Genomic DNA, 27,935 nt, shown 5'->3' with positions numbered 1-27,935 from the left:
ACGGCTAAACGTCAACATTGTTGCCAACATAACTCCAGATAAGACGGCAATCTTAGAATGTTAATCACAACAAAACATCGTCGAAGCATCGTTAAAATTCGTTTAATAGCCGTATTCATGTCATATGCGAATCTTTAATGATTATTTTTGCTATTCTGACCCAGCGCCGTTTGATTGGTTACATTGACCCCCCAGCCATGATATATTCATACAGAGAGATTTAGGTTCAGAACTAAAACAATGCGGCATCAATAACTGCGCATGCCCATAAGTTTTTTTATCTAATGGACAGCAGTACTTACTGTGTATATAAAATTAATACAAACAAATAGACATACACATTAATTTATATTTTTCTCTCAAAGTATAGGATTTATTCAATTGCTACTTATACGTATGTGGATGAGAAGATATTGAAAAGAGCGAATAGTTATTTAATTATTAAATAGTTATAAGTTGCAAAGATATTTATTCTACTGTACACCATTGATATGATTGCATCTAAGTCATATTAAGTAATTCAGGCAGAGTTCCCATTGCTTCCATACCTACTTCGCTGTCCACATCGCCATCTACATACATACATCTTTGACCATTCTGATCATCGCTTTGTTGATTTTGAGAGGCTATGTACAATTAATAGAGTGAGCTATTCTTGAATAAATGTGTAGAGATGGCTTTGCAAGCAGGACAGGATCGGGAGTTTTCGATAAATTATCAGAAGCCCGCGCCGTCGTATGAAAGGTTTTTGAGTTAAGTCTTGACAAAAAAAAACTTTGGTAAAGATATCGTTTATAAGCGTATGATTGCACATTGACAATTGGGTCTAAACTGAGTGAATAGCACCAGGATTCGCTGTACTGGTAGCACGATTTAATCAGCGTTCATGTTTAACCAGCTGTATGGGAACTCTAGGTTGTTGGTTGGCATCTGACCCCGAAACCGTTGAGTAGAAACTGGCCTCGGCATCATTCGAATCATCATGGACATTTATTTCTTCGTCGTCTGAATCGGAGTCATTGATCGAAACCGGCTTGGATATTTGTTCGCTGGTAGCCGACAAGTGTTTTCCGTTATCAGCGGCCGATAACGATGCAGCTACGGCATATTGTCGCGCTAAACCAAGAGCAAAAGCAGCCGCCGAGGGTCCGTTAACCAAAGATCGAAAAGCACTGTGTTCTCCTCCCATAGAAAGAGTGGGGGATCCCGTTGCTATTGCCGCTGCTAATTGTTGGTGCGACTCGCTGCCCAATACGCCAAACGATGTCGATGACATGGCCAAGCTGGGTGATTGGCCTTTGGCTAATTGTTGATGTTGTTGGTGATAGTGATTAAATATCAAAGCTGCGGCTGCTGACTGAGTATCAGCATGATGGGAATGCATACTTGGCAGGTGAGCTTGAAGTGATGCCTGAGATTGCATTGACGGTCCAGACTGATGACCTGACGGTGCAGAAGAATCCGAAGATGGAGGTGCTGAATGGGATTGCTGGGTTACATTTGATGACTGGTCATTGGGACAAGTTGAAGCATTACTGTTCGTGCTAGGAGTAGGAGAAGATGAGGTAGGATTGCTGCATGTCTCCAACGACTGTTGGGAATAGTGTGCCGCCGATGTATTACCAGTTGGGCTTGAACGTCGTTTTAAAAGGTTCATACGTTGATGTCGACGCCATTTCGCTCTTCTATTGGAAAACCAAACCTGTGTAAACAGCGAAAACAATACAAAATTTAGTTCTTCTGCATCTTCAACAGCGCCGTAAAATCTTACCTGTACTCTGGCTTCACTTAACGAAGTACGGCTGGATAGGCGTTCTCTAGTACTCACGCATGGATAGTGGCTTTTATCGAATTCTTTCTCCAATTCTTCTAGTTGTTCGGGGGTGAATGTTGTGCGATTTCGTCGGAATTTCGGTTCGTCGTCATCGTCCAAGTAGTCCGAATCAATGTGACGACTATCATCCGGAGATTCAAGCGTATCATGGCTACCAGAACTAGGTGAAATTGCCCTACTTGTATTGTTGGCATTTATGGCGGACGTTGCATGATTTACTGTCGGCATTGTAGTCAAAGGAGCTGCAGCACTTAAAGCTGGAGTCCAAAAGTGTGGTGACGATCCACCGGTTGAGGCCGCTGCTGCAGCTGCTGCCGGGTGCCAGGAAAAACCACCATAGGGATGGGGTGGATAAAGACCATAGGCCGCGGTGCGAGCAAATTCATTTGCAACCCGCTCCGCTGCACGATTTCTTAGAATTCGATTAATAGATGATACCGAGGGAGCAGTAGCATTGGTGCAAACACCTGCAAAATTACACAATACAAACAAAACAAAGATATCTATTAGTATGCCGCTCATTCATATTGATAATGGCCAGATAAAAAAGGCTCTTCGATATTTCCAAACGAAGGCGTTCGCCACCAAATAGGTCATAAATCGTTAAGGCGATTATTGGGATAATCTCAAATCTCATCAATGGCGACGTTAAGCCACAAAGCACGTTGAACATCACAGAATATCTGTCGGCAAAACAAATGCTCATGCACACAAAACAAACAAACACACACACAAATATAACTTACATGGCAGGCATTTGCATATTAGTATATTAGTGCTCATGATTGTGACGTTGTGTGATGTGAGTTCAATTGAATGAAGCTTCCAACTAATCGACCGCGATCAATCACCATATCAAACGGACAAATAAGCAAGAAAGACGTATTAAAAAGATTACAATGTCTGATAAGGAACATGAAATGTTTCCAAGTGTGTGGGAATATTTTATTCTATATTTTGCTTCTTTTAATTTATTGCCATTTTTGGCCTGCATTGTGGCGGCATGACTTAAAATCTTACATGGAGGTTTAAAAAAAGAACTTACCTTCTGATATCAAACGTTCTCGTATTTCCCATGCAAATATTGTTGGATTCTCCCGTTTGTATTGTTCGATTTTGGATACCACTGTCGGAGTGGCCACTTTTGGCTTGGAGCCGCCAATTAGGCCAGGTGGTCGCAAGGAACCTGCAACAAAGGCAATTATATCAATTTATCTCTTTGATTTAATAAGATATTTGTAGTTCGTGTAGTTATGAATATATGTATGTATTTCATTGAAACAGAACAAACAGTATAGTCGATGGGGTGTAATTTTAAAACGGGAATGAAATACACAGCCCGGTGTGAGCGATTATTAAGCTGATTGCTGTTATCCCTGCCAATACACCTACAGACCTATTGCGAAAATAACTTTATCAAAAATCTGGCACAAAACAAATTGCCACGCGTCGAAAATTTATGATAGGTTGTTTTACGGACCTTGAATAGCATGAAACACACTGTCAAAAATGGCAATTCTAAAGTTTTAACTGAAAGTTAAAGCAACCAATGTACAGAGTGTGTGGTGTAACCATTGTACAGAATGTCTCAGCGAGCTGCGTCTGTTCATCTAAACCGTGTAATCACGCTACAAGTCGCATGTGGTGGGGCTTCTGGAGGGAAAGAAGGCTATTGATTTTGGTGATGGTCGAATAATATTTAGAGGTCGGAATGGGCCAAAAACTTATTTGGATAAAAAGTCAATGTTTTATTCCACAGCGAATGTCTCCGCTTCTATTAGGGGTATTCCAATGGTAGGTGGTCAAATAACGGAGATATCGCAGTAGTCGCTAATCCAACACTTTGCACCAGATATTTGTCAGTATACATAGGTCCAGGTTTTGATATAGCCCCAGCGTTGCCGACAGTTTTTTTTTTATCGGAAATCGTCAAAAATGGAAAATCGTCAACATAGTCCAAAACTAATGTGAATTTTCGCTTATAGTTATGCCAATGAGACTGACTACATAAGATATACAACCCACAGCAGTAAAGCTAACTTAATCTCACTTAAATACCGCCACCAAAAGGCTTTCACCAGATGAGATGAGCAACAATGCAGCAAGGTAAATACACTGCCAGTGTAAATACACTGATTGACAGCGTGACCCTCCATTTCTATTATTTATTTCATTAAATTTTGGTTAAAATTTTGTTTTATTTCGTGCAATTTTGGCTAACGTGAAAAATCGAAATTTCAGGGCCTAAATCGTCAAATCTTAATTTTCAAAGTTTGGGCCAAAACACGGTATAGCCCCCATTAACTGTACCTGCCGATTTTCGGCATTTTGAAGGCTTTAGCCTTTATCGAAATGTCTGAAATTTGTTATTTAGTCCTCTTTGATGCTATAAGCATTCCATCAGGCATTTTTCAGTATACGTCCTCTAGAGTGACCCAAAAGAACATTTTTTTGGTTTTTTTACCCCCCAAATGTTTTTCATTTGATCCAAAAAACTTATATATGAATTATATGTCGATCGGTTAAGGTTAACCCGTGCCAACCTAGCGATCTTTGTTTTCATATTAATTTGTATGGGGCCTAAGGCGCATCTTCAACAAAATTCCCTAAATACCACAATTACGGTCAGATCGATGAAAAAACCTTACCAATTCGTTATTGTGGCTAAAAACGATTTCTACAAAAAATTTTGAAAATCGGATGGGATTTTGATATATCTCCAATATGCATATTTGGCTGATTTAGCTATATCAAAATATTATCCGATTTTCAAATTTTTTTTGTAGAAATATTTTTTAGTCAAAATTAACCTCCCTAAATTCGGCATTTTGAAGGTTTTAGCCACATTATATCACAGAAGTGCCTGAAATTTGGTTTTTAGTCTTCTGCGAAGCTACACAAATATCCCCCAGAAATTTGTCAGTACGTAGGTCTACGTTTTGATATAACCCCCATAAAACGGCACCTCTTCTTTTGGTATTTTGAAGGTTTTAACCTCATTATAACAATAAAGTGTCTGAAATTGGTATTTAGTCTTTTTTTCGCTGCAAAACTTTCCCTCAGAAAATTTTCAGTATAGCACCACATTTTGATATAGCCCCCATAGAACGGTACCTCCAAGTTTTAAATTAGAAAGAAAAATCTCAGAATTTTTAATAGCTATAATTCGAATCATATCATACACGGGTTCTCATACATTCTAGTCGGTTTGGATCCCAACCTATAGCATTTATATCTTCAATAGTGGGTATATTCATTTACTAATTTTCACATTTTTCAGTGTATATTTCAGAAGCAGCCACATTCAGTCATCAAGTGTTTACACAGCAATTCGAATATCGGGTATTAACAATCATATCCGTTTAAAGCAAACATTTTGATTAATGAACTGCAGTCATCTGCACCAGTCAGTGTTGTGTGTTGCACAAAAATATGTGCAAATTGATGCGCCGGCGCACACCTCATCCGTCTTTCGTACGTAATGTACACAAAGACCTTATGCTTTCTTCTAGCCGCTTAGTAGCGAACAAGACGTTTAAATGTTCCAGCAACCATACGTATGTATGTACCCAGCAAACCAAATGTCGGATGTCCGACATATCGGAACAATTTCGGAAACAAAATCGTTCAGATTTCGTATCGATTTCTATACGATTTTTCGTAGGGGAATTCGTTCAGATTTCGTTCCGATATGTCGGAAACAAATTTCCCTTCGCACAACAACCACCTTTTGTATATATCTAACAAGCAACATTTTAGTTTGTTGTCGAAAAACAAAATTGTTGGTTATAAAATTCGCATATACATTTTTTAAATATTTTAAATATAAATGCAACATATAATAATTCAAGCTAGTGCTGATAGACTCAACATATTCGTACACAAAGTTTGCATTGTTCTACTATAAGTACAAAATGATAACAACAGTGAAAATCATTACATATCTTTGAAATTATAATCTTCCAATAAAAAACATAACAAAGCAAATTTATCAATAAAAAAGAGGCATTAGAGAAAAATTTTTTCCTTCAATAATCATACGAAATTATCCCAAAATCGTTCAGAAATCTTTACGAAAGTTCGGAAGTTACCTCAGATTTTCATACGACATTATTCCGAAATCGTTCAGAAATCTGTACGAAAATTCGGAGGTAAAAATTCGAATTCCGAATTTCCCAAGGATTTTCTTCCGATTTCGTAGCGAATTCTGATCGAAATCGATCCGATTTCGCTCCGACATTTCGTTCCGAAATTATGTCAACCACTTCATACAACTTTCGTTAAGATATCGTTACGATTTCGGATCAGATATCGGACGTAACGTCCGAATTTTGTTCCGATTTCGTTACGATATCGGTACGATTGGTTTGCTGGGTATGTATACTAGGGCTATGACTTTTTGACATTTTTTCTCAAAAATGATTTCCTGTAGCAGGGATGAATGAACTTTTGCCTAATAATCACTACGCTATCGTTTATTCCATTGAAATATAAAAAAAGTTCACGCACAAATCGATTTTAAAAATAAAATTTTTTGAAAAAATGTATGAAATGAAAAAAAAATTTTTCAATAAATTTTTTTTTGTTGCACTAATGAATAAATATAAGCCTACTAATAACTATAATAATGTTTATTTCATTCAAATATTGAAAAAGGTCATGCACAAACCACTTTGAAAAAATTTTAAATTTTTTGTTTTTTGTTAAAAAATTATATCTTTAAATAAAAGCGTTTACGACATTTTTACGATTCTCAGAATTGAAGAAAATTAGTGAGAAATAAATATTATGTCAGTTTAATTATCTCATGTGACTCTAAAGTTTATTTTCAATTGTATATCTGCTTACAGTGACTTCAAAAAATTGTCCATAATTTTGATAAATTCAAATTTTAAAATCATTTTGTGCGTGAGGTTTTTTCACCGAATCACCCTATAATTATGATTTATGTAATCTTGTGGCAAAACTCATCACGCTATGATACAGGGATATGAGGTTGTAAAAAAGTCATAACCCTAATGTATACCCAAACAAATGAACACCATATCCATATTTATGTAATTTCGAAATTTCAAACGTGCTTTATTAGGAAATGATGTAAAGTGGAATGGTGTGCTTCATTTATTTGCAAATGGAAGATATGACAAACCATTATTCTATTACAATTTATTACTATATACATATGTATGTACATTGGAAATTCAAAAAAATATTTTTCTCTAACAATGCTGTAAGAAACTATTAAGCCATAACAGAGTCACTGACTTCGTATAGCAACTCTGTTGCGTACTCCCCGTCGCTAACAGTTGTATTTCAGTCAACGCACACCTCAAATTAGGGCGCTGATACAGTTAAAGTACCAACATACAATTGGCATACGTATGTATGTATGTTTTTATGTATGAACATTGCAACCACGTCGCCTTTATGCAAAGAAGAAGTGCTAGCAATACTGTTTTTTTCGTTCCTTCTTTACATTGGACAATTTGCAAACGGCAGGGGCAGTTGTGGCTACCAATCCCAGTCGCAGATATTGAAGATGATGATTTAAGTTTTGATAAACGATTGCGGTACGTGTTTGTTTTTAAATCCACTGTCTGTCCAAATGCCCACATACATACATATGTACATGCAATGCTCTTGAAAATGCCTTCTCTGTGTGTAGAATGTTTGCTCGTATGCCGACTTCAAAAGTTTGTAGATGCATCTTCCAACGTACTCCTGTGATACCTTCGGCAACGCTTCGTTAAGCTGACAAGAAGAGTTCATATATGACAATTAAAATATGTACATAAACTGTGTTTATTTTTCCTTTGGCACTTCCGTAGAGAAGACAAGATAATTTCTCGCTTCCTTTTTTGAAATGATCAGCATTGTGTGATAATTCATTTACACAAGTCGGACAGACTGCCACACCGCCGCATGAAGAGAGTAAATAATTGGATTGGTTGCTTGAAAACAAAACCCACAATTAAGATAATGGATGCAATTCGCTTCACATGAAGGTATATATAATCTAAATACAAGACACATACATACATATACATGTATATACATGTGTGTGTGTTTTTTGGTAAACAACTGTGGATTGGTTAAATACAGGTTTTCCAAAATGTATCGCCACTTAAAAGTATAAAAAATCATTTGGTGTCTCGTGATCTTGCAAAAGCAATTACTCAAAATTATGTACATACATACACATACACCAAGCCAACATAGGAAACACCCTTTCCAAATTATTTAAGACAAGGTAAAAATTTTATATATTAACAAGCTGAACCCGGTCCGGTTCCCAACCCCGACTAAGAATATTTATATATGAATGCACTTTAATTACATTAATTGTAATTGTGTATTTAAGTATCTAACTAATTAGGTCACAGTTATCAAAGTCTAAGACGGGTACACTAATTCGTCAGATTGAAGTACATCTCCCCTGAGCCTAATAAACCCTTCAAAGTGTTTAATTAGATTTGGATGCTTTAACTATGAGGATAATTATAGTTTATTTCCTTAATTTTATATTATGGGAGTATTGTTTCTGCTCTATCTAAAGACACGCGTCCTATTTCTTTCTTTATTTAATATTTGTAACCTTGGTTACTTTCTTTACCCCAATAACCACATGCGTTCTATAGTGATTACTTTTGCTAACTTCGAAGTATCCCGCTTAAATAATGAAATAGAATAGCAAAACAATCTTAAGTGGGGATTAGGGCTATGACTTTTTGACATTTTTTCTCAAAAATGATTTCCTGTAGCAGGGATGAATGAACTTTTGCCTAATAATCACTACGCTATCGTTTTTTCCATTGAAATATAAAAAAAGTTCACGCACAAATCGATTTTAAAAATAAATTTTTTTGAAAAAATGTATGAAATGAAAAAAAAAATTTCAATATTTTTTTTTTTTTTTTTTTTTGTTGCACTAATGAATAAATATAAGCCTACTAATAACTATAATAATGTTTATTTCATTCAAATATTGAAAAAGGTCATGCACAAACCACTTTGAAAAAATTTTAAATTTTTTGTTTTTTGTTAAAAAATTATATCTTTGAATAAAAGCGTTTACGACATTTTTACGATTCTCAGAATTGAAGAAAATTAGTGAGAAATAAATATTATGTCAGTTTAATTATCTCATGTGACTCTAAAGTTTATTTTCAATTGTATATCTGCTTACAGTGACTTCAAAAAATTGTCCATAATTTTGATAAATTCAAATTTTAAAATCATTTTGTGCGTGAGGTTTTTTCACCGAATCACCTTATAATTATGATTTTATGTAATCTTGTGGCAAAACTCATCACGCTATGATACAGGGATATGAGGTTGTAAAAAAGTCATAACCCTAGTGGGGATACTTCTTCTTTCTATCTACCCGCGTTATATTTTTCTAACAATTGCCTTCTAACAACTTTGACTCATTCCACTAAAACAGTAATTAACAAATATGATATAAAATAAGTAAAAACTGCGGGCCGAACTTTTCAACCCTCCACCATGAGTTGTATTGAAGTTAAATATAACAATTTATTTTCGTTTATGAAAGTATTAAGCTCATCCGCCACGTCTAAGCTTATTCCTAGAAATTGAATATGCTACCTGAAGAATATCACTCAATCGAAATACCATGTTGCAGTAGGCTGGTTTTAACTCAAAGGAAAAAATCGATGTCGGATTTTTTAGGCGGCTCCCCCATAAAATGTTTAGTTTTGTTAGATTTTTTAGGTTGCCATAGTTTGAGCACAATTGGAAGATATTAACACGTGCCACCGGGGGCTTATAGTTTCCACAGAAATTTGTATGGGGCCAACGGTAAATTTTCAAGAAATTGCTTAAAAGGCCGTAATTATTGTCCAATCGATGAGAACATTTTACCACTTCATTTCTGTGCCTAAAAAAGTAATCCTACAAAAAATTTTAAAATTTTGTTGATTTTAATATAAGACTATACTATAGGGCGCAAATTACCTAAAATTGACCAAATATACTATTGGAGCAATAACAACATTTTACCCGATTTTCATAAATTTTTATAGGATTCGTTTTCTAGTCGCAGCAATGAACTGATAAAAAAATTCTCAATAAATGTGGCGTGAAACCTCACCTTCGGCTCCATGCAAATTACTATGGAAACTTTGAGGCCCCAGCGGCACGTGTTAATATCTTCCAATTGTGCTCAAACTTTGGAAATATTAAGCAAAGAAGTCCACTAGACCATATGTCTATTGTGAAAATCGAGCTTCCCGATTTTGACTTGAAGAACTGGATCTCTTTTCGTCGGTTTAAATAAAATATTACAATATAACAATTTGATATGTTATGTTACATACTAAGTTTACAAAGTCAAGATGACAATAAATGTTAAAAGCAAATCATTGAAAGTGCTTCTGAAGTAAGATGAATTAATTATAGTTGTACGCTAGGAGGTACCATAAATAAAATAATTTTTATAAATCATACGCCGTTGGGGAAAAAATTCCAGAATTTCATAAATATACGACAATAAAATAAAATGAAGTAAAATAAAATAACAAAAATGCTTTTGCGATGTACTAGAAAGTTCTTAATTATTATCTTGGCTACAATTTGCGTCTTAGTATTGGATCGAAAATCTCAATGCCAAAATATAAAAAAATAACAAAAACCTGATAAAAAATTCAAGTCAAAATCGGGAGGCTCGATTTGCACCGCAGACTATAAACAGAATTGTACCCATTCATCTAGAATAATGCGGTTAATCCTAGAAAATATCGAAAATCAGCGTCCCCGTTCTATGGGGCTATATTAAAATTCCTGGGGAAAGTTGTGTAGCCCCAAAGAAGACAAAATACCAAATTTCTGAAATTTCGGTAAGATAATATGACTAAACCTTCAAAATATCGCGTTTATTCCGCCGACTGATTCCTTTTTTATGATGGAAAATCGTCACGTTGCTACATCTACATCTCTAACGCATTCTATTTATAATCACTTCAAAAAAATATTGGAGTAGTTGATTGACTTTATCCGCATTTCAACGTTTAAATATGACCACCTTATAAGAGTACATCCCAATTTTAATGTGGCTAAACCTCCAAAATATCGAAAATTATAAGTTACCGTTCTACGGGTGCTATATCAGCCATTTCGGTAAGATAATGCGGCTAAAACCTTAAAAATATCGAAAAAACGGGAGGTATCGTTCTATAGGGGGCATATGAAAACGTGGACCAAATTTCTGGTGGAAAGTTTTATACTGCCAACGAAGACCAAATGCCAAATTTCAGTCATTTCGGTGCGATATTGAGGCCACAACCTTCAAAATATCGAAAATCGAAAGGCACCGTTCTGGTGGCTATATCAAAACGTGGACCGGTATAGCCCATTTGCAATATCGAACATCCTAGGAGTAATATAAACTTCTGTACCAACCTATTAAGCTCTATCATAAATATTGCGAGCTGTGTCTTGATTTCCACAGACGGTTATATTCACATGGAATTTTATGCTGATATATGTTTTCTTTTACTATTGGATGGATTTGAAAACGCAAAATATACAAATTTGGAGGCATTGAATATATAAGTTTCACATTAAAAGTTAATAGCAAGAAGGTCCTCCTTAAGTTTAATGATCACTTTCAACTTAACTTAAAAATTAAGTTAAGTTAAACGGAACGCTATAAATCTGTTCGTAAAATTCAAACTTTAACAAAAGAAGGCTTGTAATGATGGGTATGTGTTACAAGCGTAAATGGTATAATTATGGTTAAAAATTACGATATTATAAATGTATGTACCTTTGCGGTACTTATCGTCGGTGTCTATTAAAGTGATGATGATTCCAAAAAAGTTAATAAAAATTGAATACTGATTTTTTATGAGTTTATTACATTTCACTTCCCAATCATACGAAATACAATGTGATTGGTTGCTTTTCTCTTGATGAGGATTTTGTGGAATACCGCGTTTCTTCCGCCCACTGATTCCTTTTTTATGATGGAAAACCGTCGCGTTGCTACATCCACATCTCTAACGCATTCTATTTATAATCGGTTTAAGAAAAGTCGGAGTAATTGACTTCATACGCATTTCAGCGTTTAAATATGTCAGTCTTATAAGAGGCATCCCAATTTTATCCGGGCGGGGTCGATTTCGATGAAATTTGGAATGTGTTACTGAATTCGGTCTAGAAATAAATGTACCTAATTATATCAAAAACGGTTCAGATTTGGATATAGCTCCCACATATATATTCAGACCGATTTCACGCATCTGCTGCACCAAACACGCTATAAATTTCCGATTTCGATGACATTTGGAATGTGTGGCTGCATTCGATCTAGAAATAAATGTACTTAATTATATCGAAATCGGTTCAGATTTAGATATAGCTCCCATATATATTTTACATATTCACAGTGGTGTAGGGTATCATATAGTCAGCCCCGCCCGACTTTGATCCTTTCCTTACTGGTTTTTAGTTTGAATTCGGTGACATTTTTCAAATTTGGGTGTTTGGTACACAAACTACATGAAATCGGGCGTTCATATATATGGGAACTATATCCAAATATGAACCGATTATACTATATATAATTTGGCAAACTAATTTCGATTTTGAATTCGTTGATATTGGACAGAACGTGGGTGTTTGGTGACCCAGATACATGAAATCGGGCGAACATATACATACATATATACGAGCTATATCCAAATCTGGACCGACTTTATTGTAATTTGGCATATTCGGTGACATTTTCCAACCTCGTATCCCTGTATGATATTTTGATGAGTTTTTACCTAAGATTACATAAAATCTTAATTATAAATTGAATCGATAAAAAAGCTTTCGCACAAAAAGTTTTTAAAATTTTTATTTTTCAGAACTTTAAAAAATTTGTTGAAGTCCCCGTAAACAGATGTTTAACTAAAACAAGGTATAAGGGCACATGACATAACTAAAATGACATTACCGTTTGTTTCTCACTAATTTTGTCATAGTATTATTACATATACATACATATATCATTTTATATTATATATAACTTTATTTCATATATCATAAAAATTAAAACTGGTTTGTGCGGGACCTCTCAAATATAATAATAATAACTGTTCTTGTGAATTAGTCGTCAGGGCAATTGTAATAACTTGTCTGATGTAATGAATAAAATGAATGGTTGATACTACTTATTTTTATTCGCATATTTTTTCTCAAATTTCTTTTGTTGTATACTTTACAAAATAGCTTAAAATTGTATTCTGTAGACCACAGGTTAAAGACTCCGACAAGACAGCATCTTGTTTTATTGAAAATAGTTAGTCCCATTTTTTCGTAATGCATTTTCGACGCCCTTTTGATTTGGATTTGTATTGGTTTACTTTTATCCAAAACAAATTAAGTAGACATGGAAAATAATTGCAAGCTCTATCCTTCGTTCACCATTTTGTTCATTTAACCAGTGACATTCGAGTTATGCATAATTAATGCTAATGGAAAATGTCTACGAACTTGTTTAACTTTCCACCACCACTATGTTTCTCTTTAGCTAGAGTAACAGTCAGTTTGACGACCAGATAAATAAAAATTCGAATAACAGGAATGGTTACTGTAACCGCTCAAACTTACCCAATAGCTTTGATACCGCACCCTGTTGTGTCAGCATGTGTTGGGCGATATCATATCCTCGCAAACCACTGAATCGTGATAACTCCAGTAGACGTTGTTGAGATACCAGAGCGCTCAGAGTGCTGGGGGATGGTTGGCCATTGGCTCCGCCTGTAAATATAGCAGATCCCGGTATTTGTCCGGAAGAAACTATGCCCACTGGAAAAGAAAAAAAACAAAAACATGAAACAATCTCATTACCTAGGGCCATTACACACAGAAACACACACAGCCCTGACACAACGCGGTTTCCAATTCGGGAATGTATACAGCACTCTTGGCCATTCATACCCGTACACGTATCCATCCCCTCATACCCAGCAAACCAAATGTCTGATGTCCGACAAGTCTGAACAATTTCGGAAGCAAAGTCGTTCAGATTTCGTTACGATTTCTAAACGATTTTTCGGACAGGAAATAGTTCAGATTTTGTACAGATTTCGTTCCGATTTCGGAACGAATGTCGGAAAGAAATTTCCTTTCCGAATTTCCCAAGGATTTTCTTCAGATTTCGTTACGAAATCGGACCGAAATCGATCCGATGTCGCTCCGACATTTCGTTCCGAAATTATGTCAACCACTTCATACAACTTTCGTTAAGATATCGTTACGATTTCGGATCAGATTTCGGATGTATCGTCCGAATTTTGTTCCGATTTCGTTACGATGTCGGTACGATTGGTTTGCTGGGTAGGTATAATGAATAAACAAGCAAAGTTGTGTTGCGTGTTACAGTACGAGTATGTGCGTGTTCATGTGTGTGCGTTGTTATGTGGATGTGTATATAAAATTACTACAATAAATAATTACTTAATTGAATACCTATAATTTGTGTCACACACAAAATAATTTATGTCAAATCGATTCCACTCAACTCCAAGCGACAACGATTCTTTCGCTCTATTCGCGTGGTTGTCTGAGTCGGCACTCATTTTCACTGAATATTTTTGATCAAACAAAAACTTACAAACAGCCACAATTAACACTGCGAGCTAGATGCCCCATGTAATGAGTCATTTGTAATGAAGTACAAATGAAAAGAAAAATACGAACGTACATACATACATATGTATATATACATATATATGTACATATGTATTGTATTATGTTCATAAAGTTTATGTCATAATGTATGAAGAAGTCAAAATATTCAATAAACTCTTTAGAAATGTATTGCGGCAATAAAAATCGACTTATGTCGTGTACCGGATATTAACCCCCTATTTTTGTAAAAAAAATATTCTTCTCACACGAATTGTCAAATTTTGTAGATCCGTTTACTAGAAAATGTAGAGCGCTGATTTTTCAATGAGGAATTCTTTACTAAATACGGAACGCATCTTCGAAAAATTAGGTCTGTATGTCATCTGGGGGCAGAGCTATTGATGCCTTAATTATTACGAATATAGACGAACCAACCAAAAAAATTTTACAAAAACAGGGGGTTATTGTGAATTCCATTGAAGATTCCCCGTAAATGTTAATACAGTTGAACCTCTCTTATATATAAATCGTTTAAAAGGGTTGGAGATTCCGCTGTTACTCGATCGGAAATCGATAAAATTTAATGCGCCGGTTGCCGACTATGACGGATAATCGAAGTTCCTTTGTATTTGTGTTTTTGTAAAAATGCTTGCCTTTCACACGAACCGTTCGTACTAAAACGTATACGTTCAAAATTTGGTTCTTGTAAAATTTTACGAACCATTCGTTTTTATCTGAAAGCTTTTGTCTATTTTATAAAAAGCTTTTATATTTCAGGTTTTCCAAGATACTCTAAAGCCACACGCTGAAACTTTCGTACGAAATGTTCCCATTATTTTGTCGTTCTTAGGTCGAGTTCCCCAATACAGTAATTTCATAAAATTACTTTAGTATGGAACTTGATCTTAGAACGCATAGTTTCATGAAACTTTTACAACGAAATCACTCTTGTGTGGACCGAGACTTAGAAGCGTAAATTTTGCTAATACTTATTTTGTGAATTTTGCATAGGCATCTGCACGTAAAATGATGACAAACGATAAACAGATGACAAACAAAAAATAAGGAAAAAATTTAATCAAATTTGTCCAAAAATAATTGAGATATTATGAAGAAACGGATGTACATATATGGAAATAAATAAAACTGCATTCCCTTCCAGTTTTCGTGTGTTTTGTGCCATTTATTACTCAAATTATTTAATTTTCATTCAAAACGATGGGTCTTTTCCATTCGTTTATTTTTGACGTATTCGTTCGTCTGATTTTGTTACGAAAACCAAAAAAATTACGAAAATAAAAAGCTCTCACTTGTTTGTCACACTAATACAAATGTCAACCGCTATGAAAACCAAATTGTGTCTTCGTTTATAAAATCGACTAACGAATGGGCAAAAACTTTTTACAAAAACACGCTGTAAGACGGAAGTAACTCACCGAAAGTCTCTAAATCCTTAACGGACTCTAGTTGAAGGTCGTCGCCTACTCTGTGCCTTTATTATATTTGGCATACCATAAGAATACTCTGAAGGTTATGGAATTACCACGAATTTATAAATTGATACTATAAGAAGTAAAAACGCGGCAAAATCGACCGGACCGAACTTTTTATACCCTCCACCATGGAATATTCTAAACTAAAATGGAACACAGTATAGTCTTGATGATCCGGGCACTAGTTAATACGGACAACGCTGTAATCAGAACACTGAAATAGTTCGGATTATAGCTTACTTACTTAGTTGGCCCATTACAGAACATTTGTTCCATAAGCCGAACTAAGAAAAGATCTCCAATCCTCTCAGTTTGCTGCTTCACTTTCTGCACCGCCATGTAGCACGTATTTACAGTTAGACAACAAATGTATCGCAAAGGTCAACATTGTAAAAAAAATCATATTAATTATTCGTTTATGGCAACAAATTATGTAAAAACTATACGGTTTTTTGTCCAAATCTCTTGCTATTGGTCCCCAAAACAATATTCCGTTAAAATATGCAAAGTTTATTTGCGATTTATAAAAATACGGTCAAAAATAAGAATTAACGAGGGTATATGGCAAATAAAGCGAGGGTATATGGCAAATACGCAAAACTAAATTAAAACAAGTGAGAAAAGGCTATAGTCGGTACGGGGCCGACTATTTGATACCCTACACCACTCCCTCTGTGCATAATCTTTTTACTTGAAAACATTTATTTTAGGGAGATACGAAACTTTTCACCTATCTGGATTTTATACCAAATGACTTAAGGCGAACTGAACCAAAATAATTAATATTTAATTTTATATTTGACTACTATCGACATCACCAATATCAATATGCTTCTATCTCTGTGAGAAAATTTCGTGATGATCCGATGAAAATTCCGACCTGTAGTTTGATTGCAGAAAAAGTGGAAAAAAGGGATGCATTACCGACTATTACGATATCTCCGTTATTTGGTCACCTACGCCAACCTAATTTGCATAATTTTAAAGATGGGATTTTCTACTTTCTTAGTCAGGCTTTGCTTTAAAAAGGTCCCCAGCCAAAGGTGTGATATCCGTCATTATTATTAAAATCGCGTCATTGTAAACCTGGACGTCGTCAGCGTACATGTGTAAGCGCGACTACTGGAGTTGCTGTGGAAGATCACGGGAATTAGCTTAGCATGTTTCCAGACACTTGGATATTGGCTCGTGGTGAGTACAGTATTAAATATATGTGTAATGTGGCGTAAAATCTTTGGCAGTAATATTATTAAAAATTTGGTATGAACGTTGTCGAATCCGACAGCGCTGGATGAAATGGCAAAGCACTTTTGTGATACATCTGTTAAAGTAATACAACTAAACTCAAAGCCACTACGCAATACATTTATTGTCACCTCAAAGTAGTAGGTAATTCTTAATTTAATCCGTATTTGTTATAAACTTTGTATATTTCGACGGACTATTGTTTTGAGGACAAACAGCAACAGAGTTGTGAACAAAAAACCATATAGTTTTTACATAATTTGTTGCCATAAGCGAACAATTAATATGAAAATTTTTACAATTTTGGCCTTTGCAATAAATTTGTTGTCGAACTGTATACGCCTTTTTAGCGGGTTCATCTTGGCTAATTCTTATGATTTGACCTAGCCAACGCAATCGTTGCATCTCGATGCGTTTATCTATACAGATGTCGTTGTATAGCAGATAGAACTCGTGTTTCATACGACGTCGATATTCACCGTCAACACAGATAAGTCCATAGATCTTTCGAAGAGTTTTTCTCTCATAGATTTTTTACTCGATAATCCGGACATCACTATTTTTTACACACTCGGATACAAATCGGACACCGCCGAAACATGGGTTTTCCGTATTATCGACATTATCCTGTAATTAGTTTTCTTTCTGTTACGAAAGTTCCAACGTACACAACATATGGTGGGAAAGTTTTCCGACCGCTGGGAAACCTAATTCCCAATTACAGCAACATTGGACCGAAAAATTATATAAAAACTTCATCTTAAAAATACCTGAAAAACTGAACCTACCCAGCAAAAATGTGAGAGCCACATGAGCCGGATAACCCATTACCAAGTAATGTAAACAAGCTACTTTCTGCATTACCAATAGGATGAAGTAATGGGTTCTTTCTTAAAAAATTTACAAGGCTTACTTATTTTACTCATTACCAAATAATGAGTACGGTGGCACAGAGCCACCGCTCAACGCTCACCATCGGAGTTGGAGTTTTTAGTTAATAAAATAACTAACAGTTGGTGGTGCACATGAAAGCGTTTAAACAACCCTAGATGTTTGTACCGAATGATCAAAACCCGTAGAGACCATGATAAAGAAAATAAAAATATGGGGTATGTTAAAATTGAAAACAAATTCACCTCATCTGTTTTGAAAATAGAGAATATATTTTTAGCTTATTTTTCAACTTCTAGTGGTCATAGAATAACTATAGTTATTCTAGCGGCTATTCAGTGCGACATTCTCTTGTTAAAAAATTGGATAAGTAGGGTGTATTGTAATATAAAACCCATTATTTGGTCATTATTTTTGTCTGAGTATGTCTTTGGTAGATAAGTTTTTTTCACCACTGCACGCAGAAAAATATATGTTAGACATACGTTTGGATCCAAACAAATATATGTTTGGGACTGGTTGCAAACAATATACATATATGCTTGCAACATTTTATAACATATCACAATTTTATTTGTTTGGGTACCAACATATTTTTTATGTTATTTTTTATGGGTGTAGAGAGCATTTTTATCAAAGAGTGTAACAACAGGGCTCTCGCTTATTTCATAATAAAGAGCTATGTGTATGGTGCAATAGAAGACGTAGAGCAGCATTCGACACACAACAACAACAATTTGAGCAAACACTGTTGTCAGTGCATGGTTTTTCAATTAGTGAGTGGAGACAGAAGCTCTCTTTGCTTGCTCGCGAGTAAAGAGGTGCCGAATTCTGACGTAGAGCGACGATGGGAGGGTGAAAAAGTTTGTGTATGCGATATGCGGCCAAACGCGTGTATTACGTTGTTTGTTGTTGTTGGGATTTATTCATCCACAGTCGTTTATTTTGTAACAGTTAACCAAACTAACAAGCGAAGAGAAAGTGAAAAAATTGTTATGAATAATTGTTTGTTTTGTTTTAGTTGAAGATTCAATCATATGATTGCATAAGTCTGGAGTATTCCCCCATTAGCTTAACTTCACCATTACCTTTGAGAGTAATATTTACAAAACGCACTGACAGCCTGCAAAATTTACTGATCGCTACTAATATCATGATTTCACCCCGGCGAATGAATAATTTTGTTTGGTATTTCTATGCATTAATTATTATAAATGTTGCGAACTTTAGCTTTGTTCCCGTACTTTTTAATAGTAAAACTCGTAAAAGAGAGAAAAATTGTTCTCACACAAAAGTTTTTTCAAAAAGTTCGGTAACGCAAAAATGGAGAAAACCTAAAAAACCTGGAACAAATGTCAAAGTCGGCTACCCGCCAATCAGACGCCGGCATCTATGTTACTATTTTTTACACGCTCAAATTTGTCAAGTAAAAAGTTTTTAAAGAGGGCGTCATTCGGCGCAATTTTTGTTTAAAGAGAAGTTGACATTTTACAACTTTTTTGTGTACGGGAACGGGTTTTCGGGTAAAATGTGTAAAAGTCGTAAAAATTGTAAAAAATTGTTAGTTCTTGAACAAAGCTTTAATTTTCATTTCAAAACACAAACGGGGGACGAGAAGATATTACCATAATTCATACTGCACAATTTACTCGAAATATCTCTTAGTGCATATTCTACATCGTCTAAATAAATATTTAAAATCAAGCAATCAATTCCGAAGTGCTATTGACCTCTGAAACATGATCTCAAAGAATAGATATTTGAACTCAAATCTTCAAATTATTCCACGTCTGCGAGACTAAGTTCGCCGGGTCCACTAGTTTCACCATCTTTTCCAAAGAGCTTTCCAGATATCAGTGCCTTGAAGCGTTTTAGTGCTTCATAAACTCTAAAAACTTTTTTGTTGAATTATGCCAAACCCGTAGTACATGAGCTGTAACCAGCGTTCCCGACTTTTTTTGATCGGAAATCGTCAAATCTTCAATAAAATTTGGAAAATCGTCAACAAAGTCCAAAACTAGGTTTGGTTACCGCTTAATTTGAATTTTTCGTTTATATTTATGACAATTAGACTGACTACATAAGATATACAACCAACGTTGCCGACAGTTTTTCGTCAACATGTTCCAAAGCTAGATTTGATTACCTTTTGAGTGTAATAAATCTAACACACAGAAATGAATGTAACAACATCTCACTTAAATATCGCTATAAAAATAGCTTTCAGAAGATGAAAGTTTGCAGTAATACAGCAAGGTACACCTCGGAACACATTGTCAGTTTTGAATGACAGCTTTGCTCAAATATCGCCTGATTGAGTGGCAGAAAGCGTATGTGCACGACTACAAAACCAAGAATGAGTTCAACCCTCACCGTCGGTAAACAAGATTTTAATAACAAAATACGAAAATTTGTTGATATATCAACAACCCTTAATGTTCGTATGTGTGGCACAGTGTGTAGTGTATTTAGCTGCAAGCCAAAAGTTCGCATGTTTAATTCTGGCATAGGACAAAATAAAAATGTGGAGTCTGGTAATAAATTGAAAATAAATAACCGAATAAATCAAAAATCAAAATGAGTCTTTAGAGAAGGATTCAACCCAAGCAAAAAATCCTTTACTTACAAATCAACTTACTAACCTTTTATTTTAACAAGGGAGCGACGCACTGAATAACTAGTTATATACTACACCACTATGTGGGGAGGGTATTATAAGTTGGTTTTGGCCAAAAAGTTTGGAGCGCATCGAAATAATGGTCGAAGACCCATACATATATATATATACAAAAATGAATGTCTCTACGAGATGAGTCGATTTGGCTATGTGTGTCTGTCCGTCTGTCCATCTAAATCTTGTAATCACGCCACAGTTCGCAATTTAATCCGATCGTCACCAAATTTTGGGTGTTGATGAAGGACCCGGAGGGGAAGAAGCCTATTGATTATGGTGATGGTCGGATAATATTCAGGGGTCGGAATGGGCAAAAACTTATTTGGAGAAAAAGTCAACATTTTATTTCAAAGCGAATATCTCCGCTTCTGTATGGGTATATCAAAAGCAAAACCTGCTAATGAAAGTAGAAAATATCACCTTTGCAACGATGTAACGTAGGTTGTCGTAGGTGGTCAACCAATGAATATATCGCAATAGTCGGTAAAACATCCCATTTTTTGTAATCTAATGGGGGTCCCGCAGGGGATGTGCGTGAAGATAAAATCGATTTTGACTAGCAGAGACAAAAACCACATTGGTGGTGGTATAACAGTATAACAGTTGTATAGCAGATTCGTACGAAGGTAAAAACGATTTTGAAAAACGATTTTCAAGAATATATGTATGTTTTAGAATATTGCTCGGTATATAAAAAAGATGAATGCATGCATAGCACTAAGTATTTCATTGTGGAAATTTTGAGAAAATCGGAAATTTTTTAAAAAAAAAATATTATTACACAAGAAAGTTAAACAAATCGACCGATGATGAAAAGCCTCCATATATGGGATGGACCTATTGAGGGGCCTCCTAGGCGAAATCTGTGGGGGTAGAACATTTTGGCGTATGCAGCTAACTAGAGCATTGGCTTGGCTATCAGAATATGCTGATATCCAATGGATTCATTGTAGAAAGTTAAACAAAATCGACCGATTATGAAAGTCCTTCATATATGGGATGGACCCATTGAGGGGCCTCCTAGGCGAAATCTGTGAGGGGTAGGAATATTTGGCGTATGCAGCTATTTAGAGGATTGGGTCGGCTACTAGAAAGTGGTGATAGCTAATCATTTGATTGTAGAAAGTTAAACAAAATCGACCGATTATGAAAGTCCTTCATATATGGGATGGACCCATTGAGGGGCCTCCTAGGCGAAATCTGTGGGGGGTAGGAATATTTGGCGTATGCAGCTATTTAGAGGATTGGGTCGGCTACTAGAAAGTGCTGATAGCTAATCATTTGATTGTAGAAAGTTAAACAAAATCGACCGATTATGAAAGTCCTTCATATATGGGATGGACCCATTGAGGGGCCTCCTAGGCGAAATCTGTGGGGGGTAGGAATATTTGGCGTATGCAGCTATTTAGAGGATTGGGTCGGCTACTAGAAAGTGGTGATAGCTAATCATTTGATTGTAGAAAGTTAAACAAAATCGACCGATTATGAAAGTCCTTCATATATGGGATGGACCCATTGAGGGGCCTCCTAGGCGAAATCTGTGGGGGTAGGAATATTTGGCGTATGCAGCTATTTAGAGGATTGGGTCGGCTACTAGAAAGTGCTGATAGCTAATCATTTGATTGTAGAAAGTTAAACAAAATCGACCGATTATGAAAGTCCTTCATATATGGGATGGACCCATTGAGGGGCCTCCTAGGCGAAATCTGTGGGGGGTAGGAATATTTGGCGTATGCAGCTATTTAGAGGATTGGGTCGGCTACTAGAAAGTGCTGATAGCTAATCATTTGATTGTAGAAAGTTAAACAAAATCGACCGATTATGAAAGTCCTTCATATATGGGATGGACCCATTGAGGGGCCTCCTAGGCGAAATCTGTGGGGGGTAGGAATATTTGGCGTATGCAGCTATTTAGAGGATTGGGTCGGCTACTAGAAAGTGCTGATAGCTAATCATTTGATTGTAGAAAGTTAAACAAAATCGACCGATTACGAAATGCCTTCATATATGGGATGGACCCATTGAGGGGCCCCCTAGGCGAAATCTGTGGGGGGTAGGAATATTTGGCGTATGCAGCTATTTAGAGGATTGGGTCGGCTACTAGAAAGTGCTGATAGCTAATCATTTGATTGTAGAAAGTTAAACAAAATCGACCGATTACGAAATGCCTTCATACATGGGATGGACCCATTGAGGGGCCTCCTAGGCGAAATCTGTGGGGGGTAGGAATATTTGGCGTATGCAGCTATTTAGAGGATTGTGTCGGCTACTAGAAAGTGCTGATAGCTAATCATTTGATTGTAGAAAGTTAAACAAAATCGACCGATTATGAAAGTCCTTCATATATGGGATGGACCCATTGAGGGGCCTCCTAGGCGAAATCTGTGGGGGGTAGGAATATTTGGCGTATGCAGCTATTTAGAGGATTGGGTCGGCTACTAGAAAGTGCTGATAGCTAATCATTTGATTGTAGAAAGTTAAACAAAATCGACCGATTACGAAATGCCTTCATATATGGGATGGACCCATTGAGGGGCCCCCTAGGCGAAATCTGTGGGGGGTAGGAATATTTGGCGTATGCAGCTATTTAGAGGATTGGGTCGGCTACTAGAAAGTGCTGATAGCTAATCATTTGATTGTAGAAAGTTAAACAAAATCGACCGATTACGAAATGCCTTCATACATGGGATGGACCCATTGAGGGGCCTCCTAGGCGAAATCTGTGGGGGGTAGGAATATTTGGCGTATGCAGCTATTTAGAGGATTGTGTCGGCTACTAGAAAGTGCTGATAGCTAATCATTTGATTGTAGAAAGTTAAACAAAATCGACCGATTATGAAAGTCCTTCATATATGGGATGGACCCATTGAGGGGCCTCCTAGGCGAAATCTGTGGGGGGTAGGAATATTTGGCGTATGCAGCTATTTAGAGGATTGGGTCGGCTACTAGAAAGTGCTGATAGCTAATCATTTGATTGTAGAAAGTTAAACAAAATCGACACTTTCTAGTAGCCGACCCAATCCTCTAAATAGCTGCATACGCCAAATATTCCTACCCCCCACAGATTTCGCCTAGGAGGCCCCTCAATGGGTCCATCCCATATATGAAGGACTTTCATAATCGGTCGATTTTGTTTAACTTTCTACAATCAAATGATTAGCTATCAGCACTTTCTAGTAGCCGACACAATCCTCTAAATAGCTGCATACGCCAAATATTCCTACCCCCCACAGATTTCGCCTAGGAGGCCCCTCAATGGGTCCATCCCATATATGAAGGACTTTCATAATCGGTCGATTTTGTTTAACTTTCTACAATGAATCCATTGGATATCAGCATATTCTGATAGCCAAGCCAATGCTCTAGTTAGCTGCATACGCCAAAATGTTCTACCCCCACAGATTTCGCCTAGGAGGCCCCTCAATAGGTCCATCCCATATATGGAGGCTTTTCATCATCGGTCGATTTGTTTAACTTTCTTGTGTAATATTTTTTTTTTAAAAATTTCCGATTTTCTCAAAATTTCCACAATGAAATACTTAGTGCTATGCATGCATTCATCTTTTTTTATATACCGAGCAATATTCTAAAACATACATATATTCTTGAAAATCGTTTTTCAAAATCGTTTTTACCTTCGTACGAATCTGCTATACAACTGTTATACTGTTATACCACCACCAATGTGGTTTTTGTCTCTGCTAGTCAAAATCGATTTTATCTTCACGCACATCCGCAGGGGAAGAAGCCTATTGATTTTAGTGATGGTCGGATAATACACAGGGGTCGGAATGGGCAAAAAACCTATTTGGAGAAAATTCAAGAGTTTTATTTCAAAGCGAATATCTCCGCTTCTATAAGGGGTATATCAAAAGCAAAACATGCTAATGAAAGTAGAAAATATCACCTTTGCAACTATATAACGAAGGTGGTCGTAGGTGATCAAACAGCGATGATATCGCAATAGCTGCTAATAGAACACAAAATTTAATTTTGCGATTTTAATAATAATGACGAATATCACAGCTTTGGTATGGGACCTTCTACAAGCAAAGTCTGGCTATGAAAGTAGAAAACCCCATCTTTACAATAATATAAAGCAGGTTGGCGTAGGTAGCCAAATAACGGAGATATCACAATAGTCGGTAATACATCCCATTTTTTAATTTTTTTTGTAATCACGCTACACCTCGCAATTTTGATTGGATCATCACGAAATTTTTGATGTTAATGGTGGTCCCACAGAGGAAAAAACATAATGATTTTGGTAATAGTCGGATATTATTCAGGGGTTGGAATGTGAGGAAAGGCCAACGTTTTGTTTCAAAGCAATTTGTAGCAAAACCTGGCAAGGAAAGTAGAAATTATCACCTTTACAACGATGTGAAGTAGGTTGTCATAGGTGCTCAAACAACAGAGATATCGTAATAGTTGGTAATGCATCCCTTTTTGCATTTTTTGTGCAATCACAATACAGGTCGGGTCTCACAGAGAAAGAAGCCTATTGATGGTTGGTGTACATCCCACTTTTGCATTTTTCTATTTGAGTTGTACTGACGATGCACTTAAATGCGTTTCAACAAAATTTACCTGTATTAATGAAGACATTCGGAGCAAAAGCGCCAAGCTATCCCAATTTTAATTTTTTAACTTTACCAGTCAAAGGCTTATGCACAGGGGTAGTGGTGTAGGGTATCACATAGTCGGCCCCGACCCGACTTTAGCCTTGGCTCACTTGTTATTCTTTGACCAGAAGTAGAAAAATAAGCTAAAAAACATATCGCTCATTTACTCAAAGTATTGCTTTTTGCAAAATACTTCTTTTTTGTATAATAATTTTTTTAACATGAGAAGTATATTTTTACACGGCAACTTAAAATAAGTTTTCTCGGAACTAAATTTTTGAAATTTAACGCTCTTTGAGTAATTGACGAATATGTTATATTTTTAGTACAGTTGAGGTGAATTTATGTTCAATTTTACATTTTTATTTTTTCTCTCTGCTGAATTTGGACATGCGAACTTTAGATTTGTTGTCAAACACACTACACACTGTGCAATAGAGTTGGGTAATTAAGTTCCTAGTTGACTGTACTAGTTCCAAAACGTAGGAGTATCGTCATAAAACCTAAAGTGTGATATTACTTATAAGCCGTTTGTTCATATGATGTGGGCCATTGGAACTGAGCTAGATACATAGTTCCATATAGTTCATTGGACACAACTCTACTGAGAAGCGCGTATGAACATTGATTATTGTTGAAACAGCTCCATGTGCACCGCAAACTCTTCGTAATTTTGGAAAAGAAAAAATTGTTTGCCGACGGTGAGTGTTGAACACACAACAATCGGTTTTGTATTCGGACACACACGCTCTGTGCCTCCGTACTCATTACTTAGCAAGGAGTAAAGTAAGTAGTTTGCTTGGTAAATTTTTTAAGAATTAACCCATTATTCAACCTACTGGTAATGCAGGAAGTAGCTAGTTTCATTACTTTGTAATGAGCTCGGCCCACGTGGCTCCAAAATTTTTCCTGGGACAAAAATAACGATCGAAATTGAGTGAAGTTATAAAAATCACTTACAAATACAAATGTACTGCTCAAACATGACCAAAAATGTTTACAAAAATGCATATTCTCATCCAAAAATGCATATATGTACATCAGAGTGACATTTTTTTGACAACACTTTTTTTTTTTTTGTTTTGCCTTATTAAGGCGAAGGTCATTTTTAGAGTGATATTTGAATTAATTCTCTTTCGAGTTGAGCTATTTAGACCTAATAGGTACATTGAAAAATTAGGAATCCACCGAAGTCCCACACATTCAACCACTATGCTACGTTTCACGGGTGGTTAGACCGATCATCAGGCATATTGAATGGTGTTTTTTTTGTTTTGGATTTCTTACCCTCCAAATTTTTTCCATTTGATCCAAAAACCGTACATATGAAATTTTATGGCGATCGGTTAAGGTTAACCCGTGCCAAACTTGCGATCTCTGTTTCCATAGTAATTTGTATTGGGCCAAAGGTACTATTTCACGAGAATTCTCTAAATGACACAATTATGGTCCGATTATGGCTAAAAAACGATTTCAACAAAAATTTTGAAAATCGGACTGCATTTTGATATATGTACATACCTACTGGGATTATTGGGGGAAACACTAACATGCGGCGGAAATAAATATTAAGTAATATACATGTTTTCAATTTGGAGGATCCACATCCACCTAAACAATACCAAGCCCGAAAAGCATTTCACTAATTTGTTTGCAAAGCTCTATTTTGGCCAATAATGATTGCCATTGAAAGAATGTAAAAACCGTCGGATAATGTTTTTCCTTCCACAGACCGTTTTATTTAACTTACCACTTGGATGTAGTGGTGGCATTGTACCGGGAGGTATGCCACCAGCTGTGGGTGTATTCATAGCAGGAATTCTGGGAGGATCCATTTTCCAGTGTGCTGGTATATTGAAACTGGTTGGTGCTATAGATCCAAAGTCTCGATTGATGCCCGATTCAATCAACATGACAATTTATTTACTTCGCTTTTCTAATGTAAAGCGCAATGTTTTTTTGTCGCGTTCTTTTTATTTTGAAAATCTTTGTTCTACCTATAGCGTTTTTTTAAATACTTAAAACGAATATTAGGTATGTAGTTCACGGTTTTGACAGTTTCTAAGCCACCGTTCTTTTCTTTTATTCGAACTATTACAGTATAGGTGATTTGTTGTTTTCTTATTCCCTGCTATTTATCTATGAAAAGATTGTGTTTTGAATTAAATTATTAATTTTTTGTATTCACTAGGTATTCGCATTTAGTTAATCAATCGTTCGTTCACTAATTTATGGGACACATTTATTTGTTGAAATCGTCATTAACACAGAAGCAGCCCGACTGAAACGAGACGTCAAACATGTTCTTCATTTCCCGTTTTCAAGTTAAACTACTTCACTTTTCCGCTTTTCGTTGTTTCAACTTGCCGTCGCTCTTCAATTCATCGAAGCGCAATCACGATCCAAACACGAAACCACCAGTTTATCAACTGAGGCATTCCGGCGCTTCTTCACTCACATCTGCGTGCGTCTGTTTTCTTTTGAAGTTGACTTTATTACGTTTTGAGTGACTCGGGAATGCTCATTTACTC

The 27,935-nt window shown here is 36.0% G+C and overlaps 1 protein-coding gene across 2 annotated transcripts; it reads right to left on the bottom strand.

Annotated features, from left to right (window-relative positions):
* Positions 1-345: 345 nt before the first annotated feature.
* Positions 346-27,935, bottom strand: LOC141400742 (paired box protein Pax-6-like). Of its 2 annotated transcripts, none has more exons than XM_073980196.1 (5): positions 27,155-27,935; positions 13,454-13,651; positions 2,880-3,020; positions 1,772-2,301; positions 346-1,702 (listed from the first exon to the last, which is right to left on the bottom strand). In XM_073980196.1, the coding sequence occupies exons 1-5, from the start codon at positions 27,315-27,317 to the stop codon at positions 878-880; spliced, it is 1,857 nt and encodes a 618-aa protein (XP_073836297.1). In that variant the 5' UTR covers positions 27,318-27,935; the 3' UTR covers positions 346-877. The 2 variants fall into 2 exon arrangements, with proteins under 2 accessions (XP_073836297.1, XP_073836298.1); XM_073980197.1 differs by lacking the exon at positions 27,155-27,935 and adding an exon at positions 14,315-14,431.

Source organism: Musca autumnalis, unplaced genomic scaffold, assembly GCF_047663935.1.
Source record: "Musca autumnalis isolate F117 unplaced genomic scaffold, ASM4766393v1 scaffold_4, whole genome shotgun sequence".
In the NCBI taxonomy this organism is placed as follows: Eukaryota; Metazoa; Arthropoda; class Insecta; order Diptera; family Muscidae; genus Musca; species Musca autumnalis.
Note: the sequence above shows the minus strand (reverse complement) of the source record. Positions and strands in the feature narration are given on the sequence as shown.

Coding starts and splice junctions, on each gene's coding strand:
- LOC141400742 (XM_073980196.1), bottom strand. CDS start 27,317: ATGTTGATTGAATCGGGCATCAATCGAGACTTTGGATCTATAGCACCA. Junction 13,652..27,154: donor GCCACCACTACATCCAAGTG/GTAAGTTAAATA, acceptor TTTCTTTTCCAG/TGGGCATAGTTTCTTCCGGA. Junction 2,302..2,879: donor AGAACGTTTGATATCAGAAG/GTAAGTTCTTTT, acceptor GTAATTTTGCAG/GTGTTTGCACCAATGCTACT.